Raw genomic sequence first — 17,096 nt, forward strand, 5'->3', positions numbered from 1 at the left:
GTGTAACGCAATATAGATGGCTACATTTGTGCACTTCAACATACAGTTCGCTTCAACTTGGGGCATACAAATCTCCATATAAAACGATCTTACAACAAACGCCTTCTAGCGCTTCTGGTGGTTGACGACGCGCATGACGATATACGTGGCCAGACGCATAGCGAGTAGAACGCCCACCACGACGGCCACGGAGCACGCGGTGTCCTCGCGCCGCGCTCCGAACACTTCGTCGATGTACGAGGTGAGCGGGATGTTAGCCACGGCGGGCGGCGCGTCCGTGAGCGGCTGGCAGCCGAGCGGCCAGTGCGAGACGTCGATGGTCGTGTTGGAGGCCGCGGCCTCCGCGATCTGCTGCAGTTGCTCGTCGGGGCAGTCGCCCAGCACCAGCGCCGTGAGCACCTCGAACGTGTAGCGGTGCGGCACGATCTGGAAGAGCCACTTGTAGCCGTCCGGGATGCTGGAGACCGGCGGGTTGTAGCCCATGAACATGAGGAAGATGGAGTCGAAGAGCGACCCCCAGACGGCGGCCAGCTCTATGCTGGGCATGGCGAACGTAAAGAACTGGCCGAAGTACGTCTGGAACAGGATGTGCACGGTCAGCACCAGCCAGTAGACCACGACTTGGGCGAAGCCGCCGTACGCGGAGAAGCCGGCCATCGGGTAGAACACGCCCACGAAGATCAGCGACGCGATAGCTGCGCACGGGATCTCCACTACCGAGGAGGCGGCGAAGTACCAGAGCGCACCGTACGTTTCGGACGAGCGCTCACGGTAGAACGGCCCGCGCTCTTCGAAGGCAAGCGGAAGCACGTGGACGTAGGCGCCGACGCCGAGAAAGCACGTGGAGAAGAAGATGAGTCCGACCGCTCCGTTGGCGCCTTGATACGAGGTGAAGTCGTTGCTACCCGAGTACACCAAACCGAACATCAACCCGAGAGTAAACGCTGTCACCATGCGCGTGAACGTGTAGAAGGGAGTGCGCCAGTACAGCCGAGCAAAGCGGCGTAGCAGCATGGTGAACTGCAGTCCATCGCTCGCAGCTCGGCGCTGAGCGAACGTCACGGGCGCCAGTCGGTCGGACGGCATGAACATCCCTGGAGCCGCGCGCTTGGCATCCAGACGCTGCTTCAGCCGACTGGCCTTGTACGCAGCGACGAAATCCACACTGTCGTCTTGGTGCAGACGCGAGATATCCGAGCACACGGAGGAAGCTTGCGACGCATCAAGCTGTTGAAGTCGAGGGTTTCTAGCTACAGGAGGCGCGGGCTGTCGGAATCTGAACGGTAGAGTTGACTTCGTTGGGGTTTTCTCGACACCAGCGCCGATCACATCCAGCATCCACGTGGCTGGATTGTCGCCAGGCTTGAAGGTCGGTGCGCTCCGGGGAAGACCCAATCCTTGGAAGTAGCTCACCAAGGTGTCACCACCTGGGCCTATCTCGCCAAAGAACACCGTCTCGCCACCGCGCTGCAGCAGCAGAAGCGAGTCAAATAGCAGGAAGACCTCCGTGGACGGTTGGTGGATGGTACAGATGACGGTGCGCCCCGAGTCCGCCACCTTGCGGACTCCGTCCATGAGAGACTTGGCAGCTCGAGCGTCCAGCCCACTGGTCGGTTCGTCGAGGAACAGCACACTAGGCTGAGCTGCGAGCTCCACTCCGAGTGTCAACCGCTTGAGTTGCTCGCTCGAACTCCCGCGAATGAGCTGCCCAGCCACGTCACTCAGCCCCAGTAGGTCCAGACATTCGTCGACGATCTCTTCAACTCGCTCGGGGGCCACACGATCACCTTGACGAAGATACGCCGAAAACTGCAGCGCCTCACGGAATGTCGACGCGTCGGAGTGCACATCGGTCTGTTCGCAGTATCCGGTGCATCGCCGCACAGCCAGCTCGGTGGCATCCACTCCGTTCAACAGCACTCTACCACGAAGACATGGAGCGCCGTTCTTCTTGCTGCCTCCTTTGCCACTCTTGCGGCCAGCCAACACATCCATCAGAGTCGTTTTACCAGCTCCTGTAGAGCCCATCAGCGCGGTCATAGTACCCGGCAGCGCGTAGCCCGTGACGCCCTTCAATAGCTCTCGCGTGACCATTTCCTTGTTCTTGCCTGCTTTGGCTCGGGAGTCCACGGAAACTGGACGACCAGGAGCTCCCTCGGCGCCCGGTTGGCCCTGGCCGGCAGGGTCTGGAACGGCATCAGCAGGCACAGTGATGCTGTATCGCAGGTCTTGGAAGGCCAGAGTCACCGGCGGAACTTCCCATTGAGGCATCATGCGCACCAGGATGTCGCCCGGGTCGGTGCCGACGCCTTGTGAGGCGTTGAACGAGTTACTCGAGTCTCCGTTCTCGCCCAGTACGCCGCCCTTCGGTGGCAGGAAGTCCGTCATGTCGCTCTCCAGCAGATCGTCGTCATCTCCGTGGGGCGTGGACAGCATTGCGTACGACTCCTTCGGTTGTCTCGGTGTCGGGATGGTGTCCGAGTACGAAGCCGGTAGTGGAGGGGGCAGCACAGGGAAGGACTCGTGACGACGGTACTCCAGCATCACGAACGACAGGACCATACTACCAACGTACACTGCCAGGAGGAAAACAAGGCCCAACATGATCCACTTGGGGTCCGATGGAACGTCATACAGTCCGAGGGAGTACTCGCCCAAGGTCTGGCCCTGGTACGTCTTGCAGTAGTCGATGCCGCCGTACTCGCAGACGTCGAGTTCACTGCTGCGGTACTGACTCACCAAAATCCCGCGCGACGCCCAAGCGAGCGGATTGCTCCAGTAGATCCACCGCATCGCTGACGGAAGTTGCTCCCGGGACACGGCAAAGCCCGCGAACAGGATGGAGAACAGTAGCGCCAACGTCGATGCCGGCTGAGCCTCGTGCAGGGTCGGGCACGCAGCAGCCAGGAAGAAGTACTCGCCGATAAAGACCAAGATCGTCAGCAGCATGTACAGCACAAACACGAGGAAGTGCTCGACGGTCGAGACGAAGCCGCTCATCCAGTACACGAGGCCGCTGAAGAGGAAGGCTTCGGTGACTGCAAGCGGGATCTGACTAGCACAAGAGGCTAGAACGTAGCTGGACGTGCGGTAGAAGTTGGCTCCGCGATGCTTGTAGAAGACCTCGCGCGCGTCGAAGTACGGCGCCAGCGTGGCTGATTGACCGAGTCCGAGGAAGAGCGCGCAGGAGAACACGACGCCCAGTGTCACCTGCGAGTCGGCCAGGTCGATGCCGTAGTACATGGAGCCTAGCATCAGCCCCACGAGCAGATCCAGCAGCACTCGGCCGGCGAAGAAGACTTTGTTGCGCACGAAGAGCTTCAGCTGGCGCTTCATCACCGTCCACGTGCTGCGCAGGTACGTCTGGCGGAACGGCGGCACCTTGAGTAGTGCCTCCTGGTCGAAGTACAGCCCCCGCTCTCCGTTCTTGCTGTGCATCTGGCTGTACGCCTCCGTGTCGTTGTCGAGCTGGTCCAGCTCCTCCACCATCGCCTCGTACATGGGCGACATGATCCACAGATCCGCGAACTCGTTGGCACTGCGTGGGTGACGACGTCGTCCAGGCATCGGCGCGTGCGATTGCTCGTACTGGATCTGCTGCGGAGACGCCAAGTCGCACAGGAAGTCAGCGAGGCCACGCTCCGGGGGGCACACGAAGCCCAGCGCTTCGAAGTACGCCTGGATGTGCGCGCGAGGTCCGTGGTAGAGCACCTCCCCGTCAGCCAGCAGCAGCACGTTGTCGAACAGAGCCAACACTTCAGGCGCTGGCTGCTGCAGCGAGATGACCACCGTTTGTCGCTGCTGTCTGGCCAGGCGGCGCTGGGCGTTCACCACGTCGAAGGCGGCAGAGCTGTCCAAGCCCGTCGTGATATCGTCCATGAGCGACACCGCGTGGGGTCCGAAGGCCATCTCGCCCGTCGTCACGCGCTTCTTCTCGCCTCCAGAGACGCCTCGACTGCGCTCGTCGCCCACGATGGTGCCCTGACAGCGGGTCAAGCCGAGTTCACGCGTGACAGTCACCGGGTCGCGCTCCCCGCCGAGATACGTGGTCGAGAGCGCCAGCGGATAATCGAACGCCGGCGACTTGGACACGGTGCCGACGGGTCTCGCGTTGGCGTTGATGGCGCAGCACTCGAAGGCGAAGTCCAGCGTCTCCTTGACGGTCATCACGGGCAGGTGCGTGTCCAGCTGGGACACGTACGCCACGCACTGCGGGAGTTGTGTCTTGAGTTCCTGCCGACTCAAGCCGTTGTACGACACCTCGCCGTCCATAGTCACGCCTTGCGCGCTCACGTCGAGTCTGCCGCCTAGCAGCTTGAGCAGCACCGACTTGCCCGATCCGGAGCGGCCGAGCAGCAGCGTCATGGACCCGGGCGTGAAGGCGCCCGTCACGTTCTTGAGGATCTGTCGCCGCACGAACGTCTTGGACGCGGTGAGGCCGGCGGCGATGGCGCGCAGGTGGTTCGAGATGGTCGGCAGTTGCTTGGCCGCCAGCGTCTCGCGCCCCATTTGACCCGAAGCCGCTTGAGCTGCGGCCGCCGCAGCGGCAGGCGACACCGGGACGTCCACAGCGAGCGAGACATGGCGGAACGTCACGAAGAGCTCGGGCACTGCACCGACAGGTCGACGAGGCGTGAAGGGCGAGTCGCGCGGACCAGCTCCGCCTCCGTGACGACGAGAGCCTCGGTTGTTGTTGTTGCTGCTGGGCTGGTGACGCCGCAGCACGTGCTTCTGGTAGGAGCTGGCGAGCGACGACTCGAGAATGGGCGTGGGCTCGCTCGACACGCTCGAGATGGACGTGCTGAACTGCATGGACGGCGGCGGCTTGGACTTGCGCGAGCTGCTCGGCTTCCTCTTGCTGTTGCGCGAGTTCCGGCGCGAAGGTGGCATCGGTCTCGCCGAGACAAACGTCGAATGAGCAGGAAGACATCGATCTCGCCACCAGACAAGAAGGAAGGCAGCTCGCTGGATTCCATGGGCGCATGACCTCGGCTTGCCTCGACTTGACTTCGCTCGATTTACTACTGCCCGACACGACGTGGTAGTGCACCTCCAAGCCAGTCAACACCATGGAGCAGCCATCCAACTTGGAACGAGCACCTCGCCATCCAACTTGGAACGAGCACCTCGCCATCAACGACCGCCTTGAAAGAAGGAGCTCCATCTCACCTGTCATGAAGACACGTGATGGGGGGACTCACCGACGATGACACCAGCATCCAGCAAAGGGTACTATTCCACATTCTACATAACAATCACTACAGGGTATAAGTAAGCAGGAAGAATCCCACTACCTCCGTATCATACAGCGTTGGCGAAGGCCGTGGCTTCGACTGAGACGGGCTTTGATGCTGCCGTCGGGGTGGGGGCCGTGTCCGCTGCCATGGCGCCCTCGCGCTTCTCCTCCTCCGCGAGCCCGAGCACGTACTTGCGCGTGTAGATCCCCACCACCGCCAGCAGCAGCAGCGCGCTGCCCGCGCCCACGAGCAGCAGCACCATCTCGGTGCTATGCCTCGAGGCCGTGGGGCTGGCCAGCAGCGCCGTGAAGTTCTCCACCGCGTGGCCCGAGTAGACCCAGATGACCGAGAAGGGCAGCCCCGTGAGCAGCGCGGCCGCGAAGAAGACGGGGAACTGCACGTCCAGCACGCTGAGCCCGTAGTTCTTGACGGCGATGGGGAAGAAGGCCACGCGCGTGAGGAACACGACCAGCACCTGGCGCTTGCGCAGCAGGCTCTGGAAGCCCTGCAGCGCCGGGTGGCCGCGCGCCATGTAGGCGTGCACGCGCCGGCGGCACAGGTAGCGGCCGATGGCGTACGACAGCACGGAGCCCACGAGCTTGCCCGCCGTGGCCAGCAACAGCCCCAGCCAGAAGCCGAAGATGTAGCCGGCCAACAGCTCGAAGGCCGTGGACGGGAAGCACAGCACCACGAAGCCCGTGAAGCTGCCCACGTACAGCGCGGCGCCCAGCGCCTCGTGCGTCTGCAGCCAGCGCACCACCAGGTCGAAGTCGTCGCTGCGCACGAAGCGGAAGAGCAGCATTCCCGCCGTCAGGCCAAGCGCCGCGACCCCCACGGCCGCCAGCACGCGGCGAACGCGCACGCGAGGAGAGCGAGCGCGCGCGCCGGGCGAGGGCTGCGCTAACGTCTGCAGCTTGGCCGCCTCCACGTCCACGGGCGCGTACATCGGAGCGAGGTGAAGGTGTTGTTACGCTACAGCTCGCTGAGTCGTGCGCAGCGCCGTGGTAAGTTGGGGACTCCAGCACTGCTGCTGGATGGAAATCCTATGGCGAGAGGGCGACATATTTTTACTGGTTGGGCAGCTGCCCGCAGCATACTGTAATCAAGATGTCTGGTCACGCACGAAAACATATGGATGACCTGTCTCTGGCGTTCGTACCGCACGTTTTGTGAAATAATTTGATCGTCAAATATCCTGTTATCGACTGTAAGGTCTTTTACGCATCCGACGTATCCCGTAAAGTATCCAGTATACTTATTGGGTGCATTTAATCGAGAGGATGACGGCTCACAGCAAGACACAGGACAGGATGGACTGGCTGAAGAAGAAGAAGGAGGCGGCGCAGCAGGCCGCGGCCAAGATCTCCAACAAGCGCACGGCCTTCCGCGGCCAGGGCAACGTGCTGGGCGGCGGCGATGACGCTTCTGCTGCTGCTGCGCCCGCCGCACCCGCGTCCCGAGGCCCCTCCATCAAGGTGGGAGCTTGCTGCCCGCTGCCTTGTTCAACGCCCGCACCTTCCTCTCCAGCCTCTAACGCGCTCTTCTGATCGACCCGCCAATAGCTCCCATTTACCAGCAACAAGCCGCCGGCCCTGAGCGAGGAGGAGCAGCAGAAGCGGCGCGAGCTGCAGGTTCGTGCACAGACTTGAAGCTGCTGTACTAGACTGTGGATCAACAACCCACTGACATGCCCCCTCCGTGACAGGCCAAGGCGCTGGAGCAGCGCGGCAACGCATGGGAGAAGCGCGTGGCTAACGCGCGCAAGGTGCGACTTCAGCAGGAGGACGAGCGCGAGAACAAGTTCCTGGACGCGCCACCGACGTCCGCGTCGGAGGCGGCGGCGGCGCCGGCAGGTCCGCCGCCCGTCGTGCTCTCCAACGACGAAGTGAAGGCGCGCGAGCTGCAGAGCGCGCACCAACAGATGGGCTTCAACCCGTACGCCGCGACGTTCTCGTCCTCGACGCAGGCGGTCACCGCCATGAACGCCATCAGCACAGGAGCTCCTCCGCCTCCGGCTCCTGCTGGCAACAGCAGTGTTATGCCGCCTCCCGCGCCCTTCCCAGCGATTCCTCAAGTCGCGGCACCTAATGGTGCAATGTCGGACTTGGAGGCAGCGGAGAACGGTGCTGTCTACGTGCTGCTGCGGCAAGACCCAGCACGCGCCATCACAGCGGCGGAAACGCTCATCAAGATGTTGACGAACGTCGTGAAGAACCCGCAGGTAGGGCGCTATTCCGTGATACTTTATGCGGAGAAGCTATTTGGGTTCTGAGTGTGTTATTGTTATTAACTGCCACGTTGCAGGAGGAAAAGTTCCGCAAGGCTCGGCTCTCGAACGCAGCCATCCAGTCCAAGCTGGTGGCTGTGCCCGGAGCTGTGGACATTCTCGCTGAAGCCGGGTTTACCAGGATGGAGCTCGACGGGGAAGTCTATTTAATGCTGACGGCCGATGCGTTCCAGGCGGAGCGCGTGCAGTCCGCCATCGACCGCACGGAGGTCGCGCTGATTCAACTCCAGCACGATTCTGCGTAGACATAAAACGCAGCGATACCGAGTCTCGTGAACAAGATGGCATTGCTGCTAATGTGTTACTCATCATGTGTGTATGCTGGTTTAATGTGAGGCCTCGCATTGACGGCTCCTTGGTGATTAACTTGCCTGTAGCTGTCATCAACAACGGATTCAAGTTTGGTCAAGGGCAGTATGAAAAGAAAAACTTGTTGAGAGGAGCGAAAGCTTTGTCGTAAAAAAAAAGTTGCTACACCGCCCAATCTACCTTCTGGGGTTAGACCAGCGCGGCAACCACGGCAGCAAGCACTACAATCGCAGCGCAGGTGGAGAGAGTGGGGGCTTCGTTTCCAGGCGCCTTTGACGCCGAACCAGTTCGAGGATTCGCCGGACTATTCGTACGTGGCTTGCTTGTCGCCGGCGACTTCGTTGCCGATCCACCACCACCGACGTCTCCAGCCATGGGTCCCGATCCAGATGCCGATCCACTGACATCACCAACCGAGGGTCCTGCACCAGATCCTGACGCACTGACCGATCCAGCGGAACCGGCCGATCGAGTCTTATTCGCGCAGCGCTGCAGGATCGGATCGATGATATTTGCGTGTAGAAGGATAGGCCCGATCGTGCATTCGGTTGGGGCGACTTGCTTCAGCGCGCCCAGTGACTTCATGCAGGCGTTGTTGTTGCACACGGCAGTGACCTGCGCGTCGGAGGGCGGTTCCAACGACGCGGAGCTGTTTCCGAACATGGCGCTGCAAGCTCTCACGTCTCCAGTACCGAGAAGCTGGGTCATCGCCGTGCCGTTGCACGGTGGTGCAACGGCAGCAGCAGCACCAAACGCAGCGGCCAGACACAGAACCAGCACGGCGATCTTCATTTTGGGGTGCGGAAGGTTGAGTGCGACCGGAACGGAGAAAGCGAATCTGAGCGACGCGATACAGCAGTTGCAGTTGAGTGGGACTCTCCTCCAGTTGAGGCAGTTGGACACGAGTACAGTCTCCAAGTGATTTTCTCGTGCAAGTTGGTGGGACGAGGTGCCATCTCAGTTGGGAAAGTGAGAGCTTCTCGTCATTATCAAATAGGATGCGGAGGTGTCTCGACACTATTTTGCAGATACAACACCCAAGTGAGAGCGAAGAAGACTGGGTCATTTGATCTCTCAAATTGCCGATCTTGCACACGAAACGACGCCAAAACGTCGTGTGATTGGTCAATGAACTTGAAGTTCACGATTGACTTCTTGCTATGGAGACTGGTGGGGGAGTCACTCAAGATCGCGCCGCCATGAACCGAGAAGACGACGATGCAGCTCCATACGAGGACCAGGACGACACGGCGTCCACTGTGAACGGCGATGAAAGCCAGCAGCCTTCTGATGAAGAGTCCAACATCCGCATCTTCCTGCGCGTGAAGCCGTCCCGGAAGCCCTCGGGCTTCTTCTCGTGGGACGAAGACACCAACATGATGAAGTACGACATCCCCAAGGACGTGGCCGCGGGGCTCATCAACAACTCCCGAACCTCCTACAAGTTCCGCTTCGACTCGGTCATCGGCATGGAAGCCAAGCAGGAAGAAGTGTTCGACCGCGTGGGTCGGCCCTGTGTGGAGAGTGCGCTGAACGGCTTCAACTCGACTGTGTTCGCCTACGGTCAGACAGGTTCCGGTAAGACCTTCACCATTACGGGCGGGGCCGAGAGGTACGAGGATCGAGGTCTCATCCCGCGCGCGTTGTCCCTGATCTTCGAGCGGATGCGCAACACTAGCCAGGAGCAGATCATCGCTCACGTCTCGTACCTCGAGATCTACAACAACCAGGGCTACGACCTGCTGGACCCGAACCACGAGTCCACCAAGTCGCTGGAGGATCTGCCGCGCGTGGCCATGCTGGAGGACGAAGACGGCAACTGTCACCTGCGCAACTTGTCGATGCACCCAGTGACCACGGAGGAGGACGCACTCAATTTGCTGTTTCTAGGAGACACGAACCGCGCGGTGAGCGAGACGGCAATGAACTTGGCGTCTTCGCGATCGCACTGTATCTTCACAGTGTCTTTGGAGACGCGGAGGGTGGGGAGCGAGGTGGTGTTGCGCTCCAAGCTGCATCTGGTGGATCTGGCCGGGTCGGAGCGAGCGCACAAGACTGGCGCGAAAGGACAGCTACTGCGCGAAGCTGCGTACATTAACACGAGCCTGCACTACCTTGAGATGGTCATTGTGGCGCTGCACGAGAAGAACACGAAGGGCAGGACGCACATTCCGTACCGCAACTCCATGATGACTTCCGTGCTGCGTGACTCACTCGGAGGGAACTGTAAGACAGTCATGGTGGCTACTGTGAGCCCGGAAAAGGACCAAACTGACGTGAGTTTCACTGCGAAAGCCACGATATTTTAGCGCATTCTGACACTGCTCTCTTGTGCTGTTGAGTAGGAATCCGTGTCGACGTGTCGGTTTGCGCAGCGAGTGGCGCGTGTCAAGAACGACGCTCGTCTGAACGAGGAAGTCGACCCGGCTGTGATCATTCGACAGCTCAAGGCACGAGTTGCTACCCTCGAGGAAGAATTAGCCACTCTCAAGGGCGATGTGGTACGTGATTCTCCCCAGTTCATGAGCTTATCTATTCCAGTGCTGACTCTCGAAGAACTTTTGGTTGATCAGAACGAAGGCGCGGAGCTGAAGGATTACGAGATCGATAAACTACGGCAAAAGTGCTTGAACTTTGTGAACGACTCGGAGCCGAGCGCTCATTTGTCGATGGGCGAGTTCACGTACACCAAAATGAAGGCGTGCTTTGACATTCTCAAGAGCATGGCGAACGCCGCTGGCGCCGCTGCAGCTTCCGGTGGTGGTGGTGGTAGTAGTAGTAGTGGTGGTGGCTCTGGAATACCCGGGGCACCCAGTGGCGTAAAACTCATCTCTGCGGGTAATGGAGGCAACAACCAGGAGATGGAGCAGCGCGTCCACGAGCTCGAGCAGCTCGTCCAGCAGCGTGACAACGAGATCGCTATCATGGTCAACATGATCCGGAAAGAGCACGGGGCAACAATCCCCGCAGAGCTTCTGTCTCGTGGGACTACCGAGTACGCAAGCAACCAGGACGAACACCACCAAAAACCACGGAAGAAGCAGAGCGCACCTGCAGCCACCAAACCTCCCGGTGACTACGCGTCGACGTTCGTGGTTGATCCAGCAATACTAGAAGACCCTGCCAAGGCATTTGAAGCGTTCAAGGCGCAGTACCCGAAGAACGATGCCATCCGAGACAACAAAATCGCCCTCAAGCGCAAATACGACGCTGCCAAGGCTTTGGCTAGCGAGGTCAACGAGGCGCGCAACCAGATCAAGGCGCTGACGCTAAAGATTGAGAAGCTCCGGAAGCAGCAGGCCATCGCTGACGAGGGTCTTATCGATGAGGGTGGAGACAGCGGCGACGCGTCTTCCGCAGCCGCGGCAAAGGCTCGAGCGGAGGCGGAGGCCGCCGAGCAGAAGCTGAAAGATCAGATCGACGGACACAAAGTCGCCTACAAGAAGGGCTTCAACGAGCTCAGCGAGCTGAAGAAGGAGATCCAGCACATCCAGAAGATGCTCGAAATGGGGCGCATCAAGCTCCAGAAGGACTTCGACCTGTGGTACCAGCGGCAGGGCAAAGGCGCGCTGCTCACAGAGACGCTGCTGGCGGCGCAGGCAAAGCCTGAACCAACTCGACCCAGCAACAACAGGAGTCCAAGCTCTGAGAATCTTAGAGACCCCGTCAAGTCGTCGTCCCCTGAAAGACCCGAAAGCGCGTCTCGCAAGTCGGAGTCAAAAGCATTCAGCGATCCCAAGAGAGCGTCTTCCTCGCACTCGCAGCGGTCCTCAGTTGCAAGGCAAAGCACCTCAAGGTATCCTACGTCCAATTGTCGTTGGCGGTGATGTTCAAAGTGTGTAATACTCACGTTGTTGTGTGTGTTGTGTGCAGTACCGTCGAGGAGGACGTGTCTGGGTTCTACGAAGCCTTGGACATCCTCAAGCGCCGCAGCAATGCTCGGAAGTAATATGTAGCCCTACTGTAGCAAATCTTGACAACCATGTATACTTGCTGTATACCAAGTTGAGGTGGTCGGTCAATCACTCTTAACCGCCTGTGATTGGCTGAAATAGTGTGCCTTCCCCCCATTGGCCGAAACGGAAAGCCGCCAGCCAGCCAGCCATACTTCTGCAGGCACAACCATTTTAGCAGCATCGTCCTACCGTAGCACCCTGTAGCCATGCAGAGCGGCGGGCGCGCGCGGCGCAACCCGCTTGTGAAGCAGCTCGTGCTGGAGAACGACCGGCCGGCCAAGATCAGCCACCTGAACTTCGGGCTGCTCTCGGACGTGGACATGATGCAGATGTCGGAGCTGCGCGTGCACTCCAAGGACCTGTTCAAGGTGCAGACGCGCGAGCCGGCGGCCGACGGCGTGCTGGACAAGCGCCTGGGCGTGTCCAACAAGAAGGACACGTGCGACACGTGCCACCTCAAGCTGGCGGACTGCGTTGGCCACTTCGGCTACATCAAGCTGGAGCTGCCGGTCTTCCACATCGGCTACTTCAAGGCCATCACCGAGATCCTGCAGAACATCTGCAAGTCGTGCAGCCGCGTGCTGCTGCCGCCCGCCGAGCGCGAGACCTTCCTGCGCCGCATGCGCGACCCCAGGGCCGACGTGCTGCGCCTCGTGGGGCTGCGCAAGAAGATCGCGGCGCTCTGCAAGAAGACCATCAAGTGCCCGTACTGCGACGCCATCAACGGCTCCGTGCGCAAGATCACCAGCACCACGCTCAAGCTCGTGCACGAGAAGTACCGCGCCAAGGCCACGCACGACCTGCGCAACGTGTTCGTGGCGCAGTTCGCCGAGGCGCAGGCCAACAACCCGGAGATCGGCGCGCACCTGCCCAAGGCGCAGGAGGACCTGAGCCCGCTTGTGGTGCTGCAGCTCTTCAAGGAGATCCCGGACCAGGACTGCGAGCTGCTCTGGGTGGACGCGGATAACGGCCGCCCCGAGCGGCTGATCCTCAACTCGGTGCTTGTGCCGCCCGTGTGCATCCGCCCCTCCGTGGCCATGGACGGCGGCTCCGGCAGCAACGAGGACGACATCACGGTCAAGCTGCAGGAGATCGTGCAGGTCAACTTCGCCCTGCGTGCGGCGCTACAGAAGGGCGCGTCGCTCAAGATGGTCATGGAGGACTGGGACTTTCTGCAGATTCAGGTGGCGCAGCTCATGAACGGCGACACCCCCGGACTCGTCAAGCCGCCCGGAGCCAAGAGCGGCATCCGAGGACTGTGCCAGCGCCTCAAGGGCAAGCAGGGTCGCTTCCGTGGTAACCTGTCGGGCAAGCGTGTGGACTTTTCCGGTCGTACCGTCATTTCGCCCGACCCGAACCTGCGCATTGATCAAGTGGGCGTCCCCGAGCATGTGGCCAAGACGATGACGTATCCGGAGAAGGTCACGCGCTACAACATTGAGAAGCTGCGCAAGTGCGTCGTGAACGGACCGAACGTGCACCCTGGAGCGAATATCATCCGCATTGAAGGGCAAAAGTTTACGAAGAACCTGATGTACGGCGACCGCGCGAGTCTGGCTGACGAGCTCAAGATTGGTGACATCGTGGAGCGTCACATGGAGGACGGCGACATCGTGCTGTTCAACCGTCAGCCTTCGCTTCACAAAATGTCCATTATGTCCCACCGTGTGAAGGTGATGCCGTGGAGGACGTTCCGGTTCAACGAGTGTGTGTGTTCGCCGTACAACGCCGATTTCGATGGTGACGAGATGAACATGCATCTGCCGCAGACGGAGGAGGCGCGTACCGAGGCTATTACGCTCATGGGTGTGGAGCAGAACCTTATCACACCCCGTAACGGTGAGCCGCTGGTTGCAGCGACGCAGGATTTCCTTACGGCGTCGTACTTGTTGACGCAAAAGAACATTTTCTTCAACCGCGAGCAATTCTGCCAGGTGATTTCCATCATGAGTGATGCGAACGAGCACATTGAGCTGCCCCTGCCCGCGATCGTGCTCCCTGTGCGCCTGTGGACGGGAAAGCAGGTGATCAGTCTTTTGGTGAAACCCAACTCGCAGACGAAGGTGATGGCGAACCTGGAGCTCAAGGAGCGCAATTACACGAACAACAAGTACATGTGCTGGAAGGACGGTTACGTCTGCTTCAGGAACAGCGAGCTGATCTGTGGCAACCTGGGCAAGAAGACGTTGGGTGACGGTAGTAAGCAGGGTCTGTTCTACGTTCTGATTCGTGACCACGGCTCTCACGAGGCTGCGCGCTGCATGAACAGGCTGGCTAAGTTGTGCGCGCGCTGGCTGGGCAACTTTAAGGGGTTCTCGATTGGTATTGATGACGTCACGCCTTCGGAGGAGCTTGCCAAGGAAAAGGAAAAGCTGTTGCAGGCTGGTTACGACGCAGCAAACAACTCCATTGAGGAATACCGACGTGGCAAGCTTTCCTTGAAGCCTGGATGTAACGCTATTCAGTCGCTGGAGAGTGAACTCAACGGTCTCCTCGGTAAACTGCGTGAGACTGCAGGTGCTGAGTGTATGCGCACGTTGCCATTCCACAACAACCCGCGTATCATGGCTGAATGTGGCTCTAAGGGTAGCGCACTAAATATCTCGCAGATGATGGCGTGTGTGGGTCAGCAGTCTGTGGGCGGCAAGCGTGTCCCGGAGGGCTTCGTGAACCGCACGCTGCCTCACTTCCTCCCTCACGCTCTGCACGCCTCTGCCAAGGGTTTTGTGGCCAACTCGTTCTACAGCGGACTGACGGCTACCGAGTTCTTCTTCCATACAATGGGAGGACGTGAAGGTTTGGTCGATACTGCTGTGAAGACGGCCGAGACTGGATACATGGCCCGTCGTCTCATGAAGGCTTTGGAGGACTTGTCTTGCCAGTACGACCAGACTGTGCGCAACTCCGAAGGCTCCGTGGTGCAGTTCACGTTCGGTGATGATGGCCTGAACCCAGCGTACATGGAAGGCGATGACCGACCGGTTGACTTCCATCGCCTGCTGGAGCACATCCGTAACACATTGCCCGACCGTGAGTCCCCGGCGTTGCTGCCATTCGAGCTGCGTCGCCTGGGTAAGCAGGTCGTGCAGCGCCCTCAGTTCCAGGCTATTCTGCCGACCGGTCGGAAGTTCTTGATTGAGATCGAAGAGTTTTTGGGCTCCGTCGCGAGTGAAATCGCCTCGAACCGCACGGGCTGTGGCCTTGACTCGATGGACAAGGCGGTGAAGACGTACGCTTCTAAGCTCGAGAAGGCTTTCGACGACGATGAGGCGGCCAGTGTGCTCAAGACCAAGTCGGAGACTGGTGACATGAAGAAGGAGAAGAAAATTCAAGTGTCGACTAAGCTGGAGAAGCTTGCTAAGCCTCAAGGCCGTCGCCGCTTGGTAAAGCCCGAGGCTGAGTCCGACGACGACACAGAGGACTCGGATGAGGACATGAGCATGGACCTGACCACGTACAAGCAGAAGGGGCTGGACAAGGTCGGCCTGCCGGAATGGGAGCGCACTCGCTTCAAAACTGCGAAGGCTCGTGCTGAGTGGACCAAGCGCGCAGGCAAGAACGGCACTGCTGAGAAGGAGGAGGCCGCTTGGCTGTTGTCGCACAACGTGTGCCGCATTACGGCGAAGCAGGTGGAGAAGCTGCTAGAGGTCTCTCTGTACAAGTACAACCGTGCGGGTATGGAGCCCGGTGAGGCTGTGGGTGCCGTGGGTGCCCAGTCGATCTCGGAGCCTGGTACGCAGATGACGCTGAAGACGTTCCACTTTGCCGGTGTTGCCAGCATGAACGTGACGCTCGGTGTGCCGCGTCTCAAGGAGATTATTAACGCCTCCAAGGTCATCAGTACGCCCATTATCACAGCGGCGTTGGTGTGCAAGACGGACGAGCGCTCGGCGCGTATCGTGAAGGGCCGGATTGAGAAGACGACGCTGGGTGAAATCGCTGTGCACATCAAGGAGGTGTTCGCCCGCGACCAGGCCTACCTTTCCGTGAAGCTGGACCTGACGGCCATCGAGCAGCTGCATCTGAACATCACGGCGCGATCTGTGCGCAACAGCATCCTGAACGCCGTCGGCGTGGGTCCGCGTGGCGCGTTGCGGCTACTGAAGGAGCAGCACGTTCTTCTGAACGCGCGCTGCCCCGACAAACTGCGTCTGTTGGCGCCTCCCAACTACAAGGGAGCCAAGGGCGACTCGCGCGGTGCCTACTTCGCTCTGCAGGCGCTCAAGGCTGAACTTCCTGGCGTGATTGTGCAGGGTATCCCGACGGTGAACCGCGCCGTGATCAACTACGAGGAGGTGCAGGATGCGAGCGCGACCAAGTCGCTCCACTTGCTGGTGGAAGGTTACGGTCTCGCCGAAGTGATGGGTATCCCGGGTGTCGACGGCCTTCACACGACCTCGAACCACATCATTGAGGTGGAAAAGACGCTTGGTATCGAGGCGGCGCGTGAGCTCATCAGCTCCGAAGTGAACTACATCATGAGCGCGTACGGTATCGGTATCGACAGACGTCACTTAATGCTGCTGTCGGATATCATGACGTTCAAGGGCGAAGTGCTGGGTATCACGCGCTTCGGTATCGCCAAGATGAAGGAGAGCGTGCTCATGCTGGCGTCGTTCGAGAAGACGACCGACCACCTCTTCGACGCTGCCGTGCACTCACGCACGGACGCTATCGTGGGTGTGAGTGAGTGCATTATCATGGGTATCCCGATCCCGCTGGGCACGGGCATCTTCAAGTTGCTGCGCCAGGTCGAGAAGCCGCGCGTGCAGCAGCGGCGGCCGCTTCTGTCCGCTCAGCTTTAGACTCAAACATCAATGGGGGCAGACCGACGATCATACTAAGGAAAAGGATAAGAAGGTTTTGTAGTCTCGCTGCCTGCATACACTACGCATTGTAACTGTTTACTACTCACTGTTGATGGAGAATCTTCTCAGTCCGGTCTTCTGTGTTGCTGGCGGTTGCCATTCTTCTGCTCTCGGCGCTTCCCTCGTCCTTTGCGCAGCAGATCGTCCGCGAGTCGCTCGAGAACCTGGTGCAGTGTGAAGTGGGGCAGTTGGCACTCGCCTGGAGGCTTGGGGCAACGCATTGGAGCGTACAGATCCGCGATGGTAGGAGCCGATGGCGGGGCGTTCTCTTCGCCGCAGAACGCGTAGCTCAGCGTCACCTGTACCGGTCGATTCAGCATCTCGAAGTTCTCGCGCGCAGCCTTCTTGAGCACTTCGGTGTAGTTCTCGAACTTCCACCGCTTCGCCTTGGCTGGTTTCTTCGGTCCTCCGACTTGCTCCACCAGACGCAGATGCATGT

General features: G+C 59.9%; 6 protein-coding genes across 6 annotated transcripts; 3 read left to right on the forward strand and 3 right to left on the reverse strand.

Moving 5' to 3' along the window:
• Positions 1 to 105: 105 nt before the first annotated feature.
• PHYSODRAFT_498885 (pleiotropic drug resistance protein ABC superfamily) lies at positions 106 to 4,890 on the reverse strand (the record flags this gene model as incomplete). The annotated part of the gene is made up of 2 exons (XM_009527420.1): positions 106 to 1,250; positions 1,317 to 4,890. The coding sequence occupies 2 exons, from the start codon at positions 4,888 to 4,890 to the stop codon at positions 106 to 108; spliced, it is 4,719 nt and encodes a 1,572-aa protein (XP_009525715.1).
• A 329-nt stretch (positions 4,891 to 5,219) lies between these two features.
• Positions 5,220 to 6,183, reverse strand: PHYSODRAFT_360349 (hypothetical protein; the record flags this gene model as incomplete). Its single annotated transcript, XM_009527421.1, has 1 exon — positions 5,220 to 6,183. One exon carries the CDS (start codon positions 6,181 to 6,183, stop codon positions 5,302 to 5,304), a length of 882 nt encoding a protein of 293 aa, XP_009525716.1. The 3' UTR covers positions 5,220 to 5,301.
• Positions 6,184 to 6,547: 364 nt separating this feature from the next.
• Positions 6,548 to 7,819, forward strand: PHYSODRAFT_544514 (hypothetical protein; the record flags this gene model as incomplete). Its single annotated transcript, XM_009527422.1, has 4 exons — positions 6,548 to 6,712; positions 6,800 to 6,868; positions 6,943 to 7,458; positions 7,542 to 7,819. 4 exons carry the CDS (start codon positions 6,548 to 6,550, stop codon positions 7,767 to 7,769), a joined length of 978 nt encoding a protein of 325 aa, XP_009525717.1. The 3' UTR covers positions 7,770 to 7,819.
• Positions 7,820 to 8,022: 203 nt separating this feature from the next.
• Positions 8,023 to 8,625, reverse strand: SOL1E (elicitin; the record flags this gene model as incomplete). The annotated part of the gene is made up of 1 exon (XM_009527423.1): positions 8,023 to 8,625. The coding sequence occupies one exon, from the start codon at positions 8,623 to 8,625 to the stop codon at positions 8,023 to 8,025; it is 603 nt and encodes a 200-aa protein (XP_009525718.1).
• A 407-nt stretch (positions 8,626 to 9,032) lies between these two features.
• On the forward strand, positions 9,033 to 11,782 carry PHYSODRAFT_330723 (hypothetical protein; the record flags this gene model as incomplete). Its single annotated transcript, XM_009527424.1, has 4 exons — positions 9,033 to 10,109; positions 10,179 to 10,334; positions 10,407 to 11,629; positions 11,707 to 11,782. The coding sequence occupies 4 exons, from the start codon at positions 9,033 to 9,035 to the stop codon at positions 11,780 to 11,782; spliced, it is 2,532 nt and encodes an 843-aa protein (XP_009525719.1).
• Positions 11,783 to 11,995: 213 nt separating this feature from the next.
• On the forward strand, positions 11,996 to 16,594 carry PHYSODRAFT_500633 (hypothetical protein; the record flags this gene model as incomplete). Its single annotated transcript, XM_009527425.1, has 1 exon — positions 11,996 to 16,594. The coding sequence occupies one exon, from the start codon at positions 11,996 to 11,998 to the stop codon at positions 16,592 to 16,594; it is 4,599 nt and encodes a 1,532-aa protein (XP_009525720.1).
• Between the last annotated feature and the right edge of the window lie 502 nt (positions 16,595 to 17,096).

Source organism: Phytophthora sojae, assembly GCF_000149755.1.
Source record: "Phytophthora sojae unplaced genomic scaffold PHYSOscaffold_4, whole genome shotgun sequence".
Lineage (NCBI taxonomy): Eukaryota > Oomycota > Peronosporomycetes > Peronosporales > Peronosporaceae > Phytophthora > Phytophthora sojae.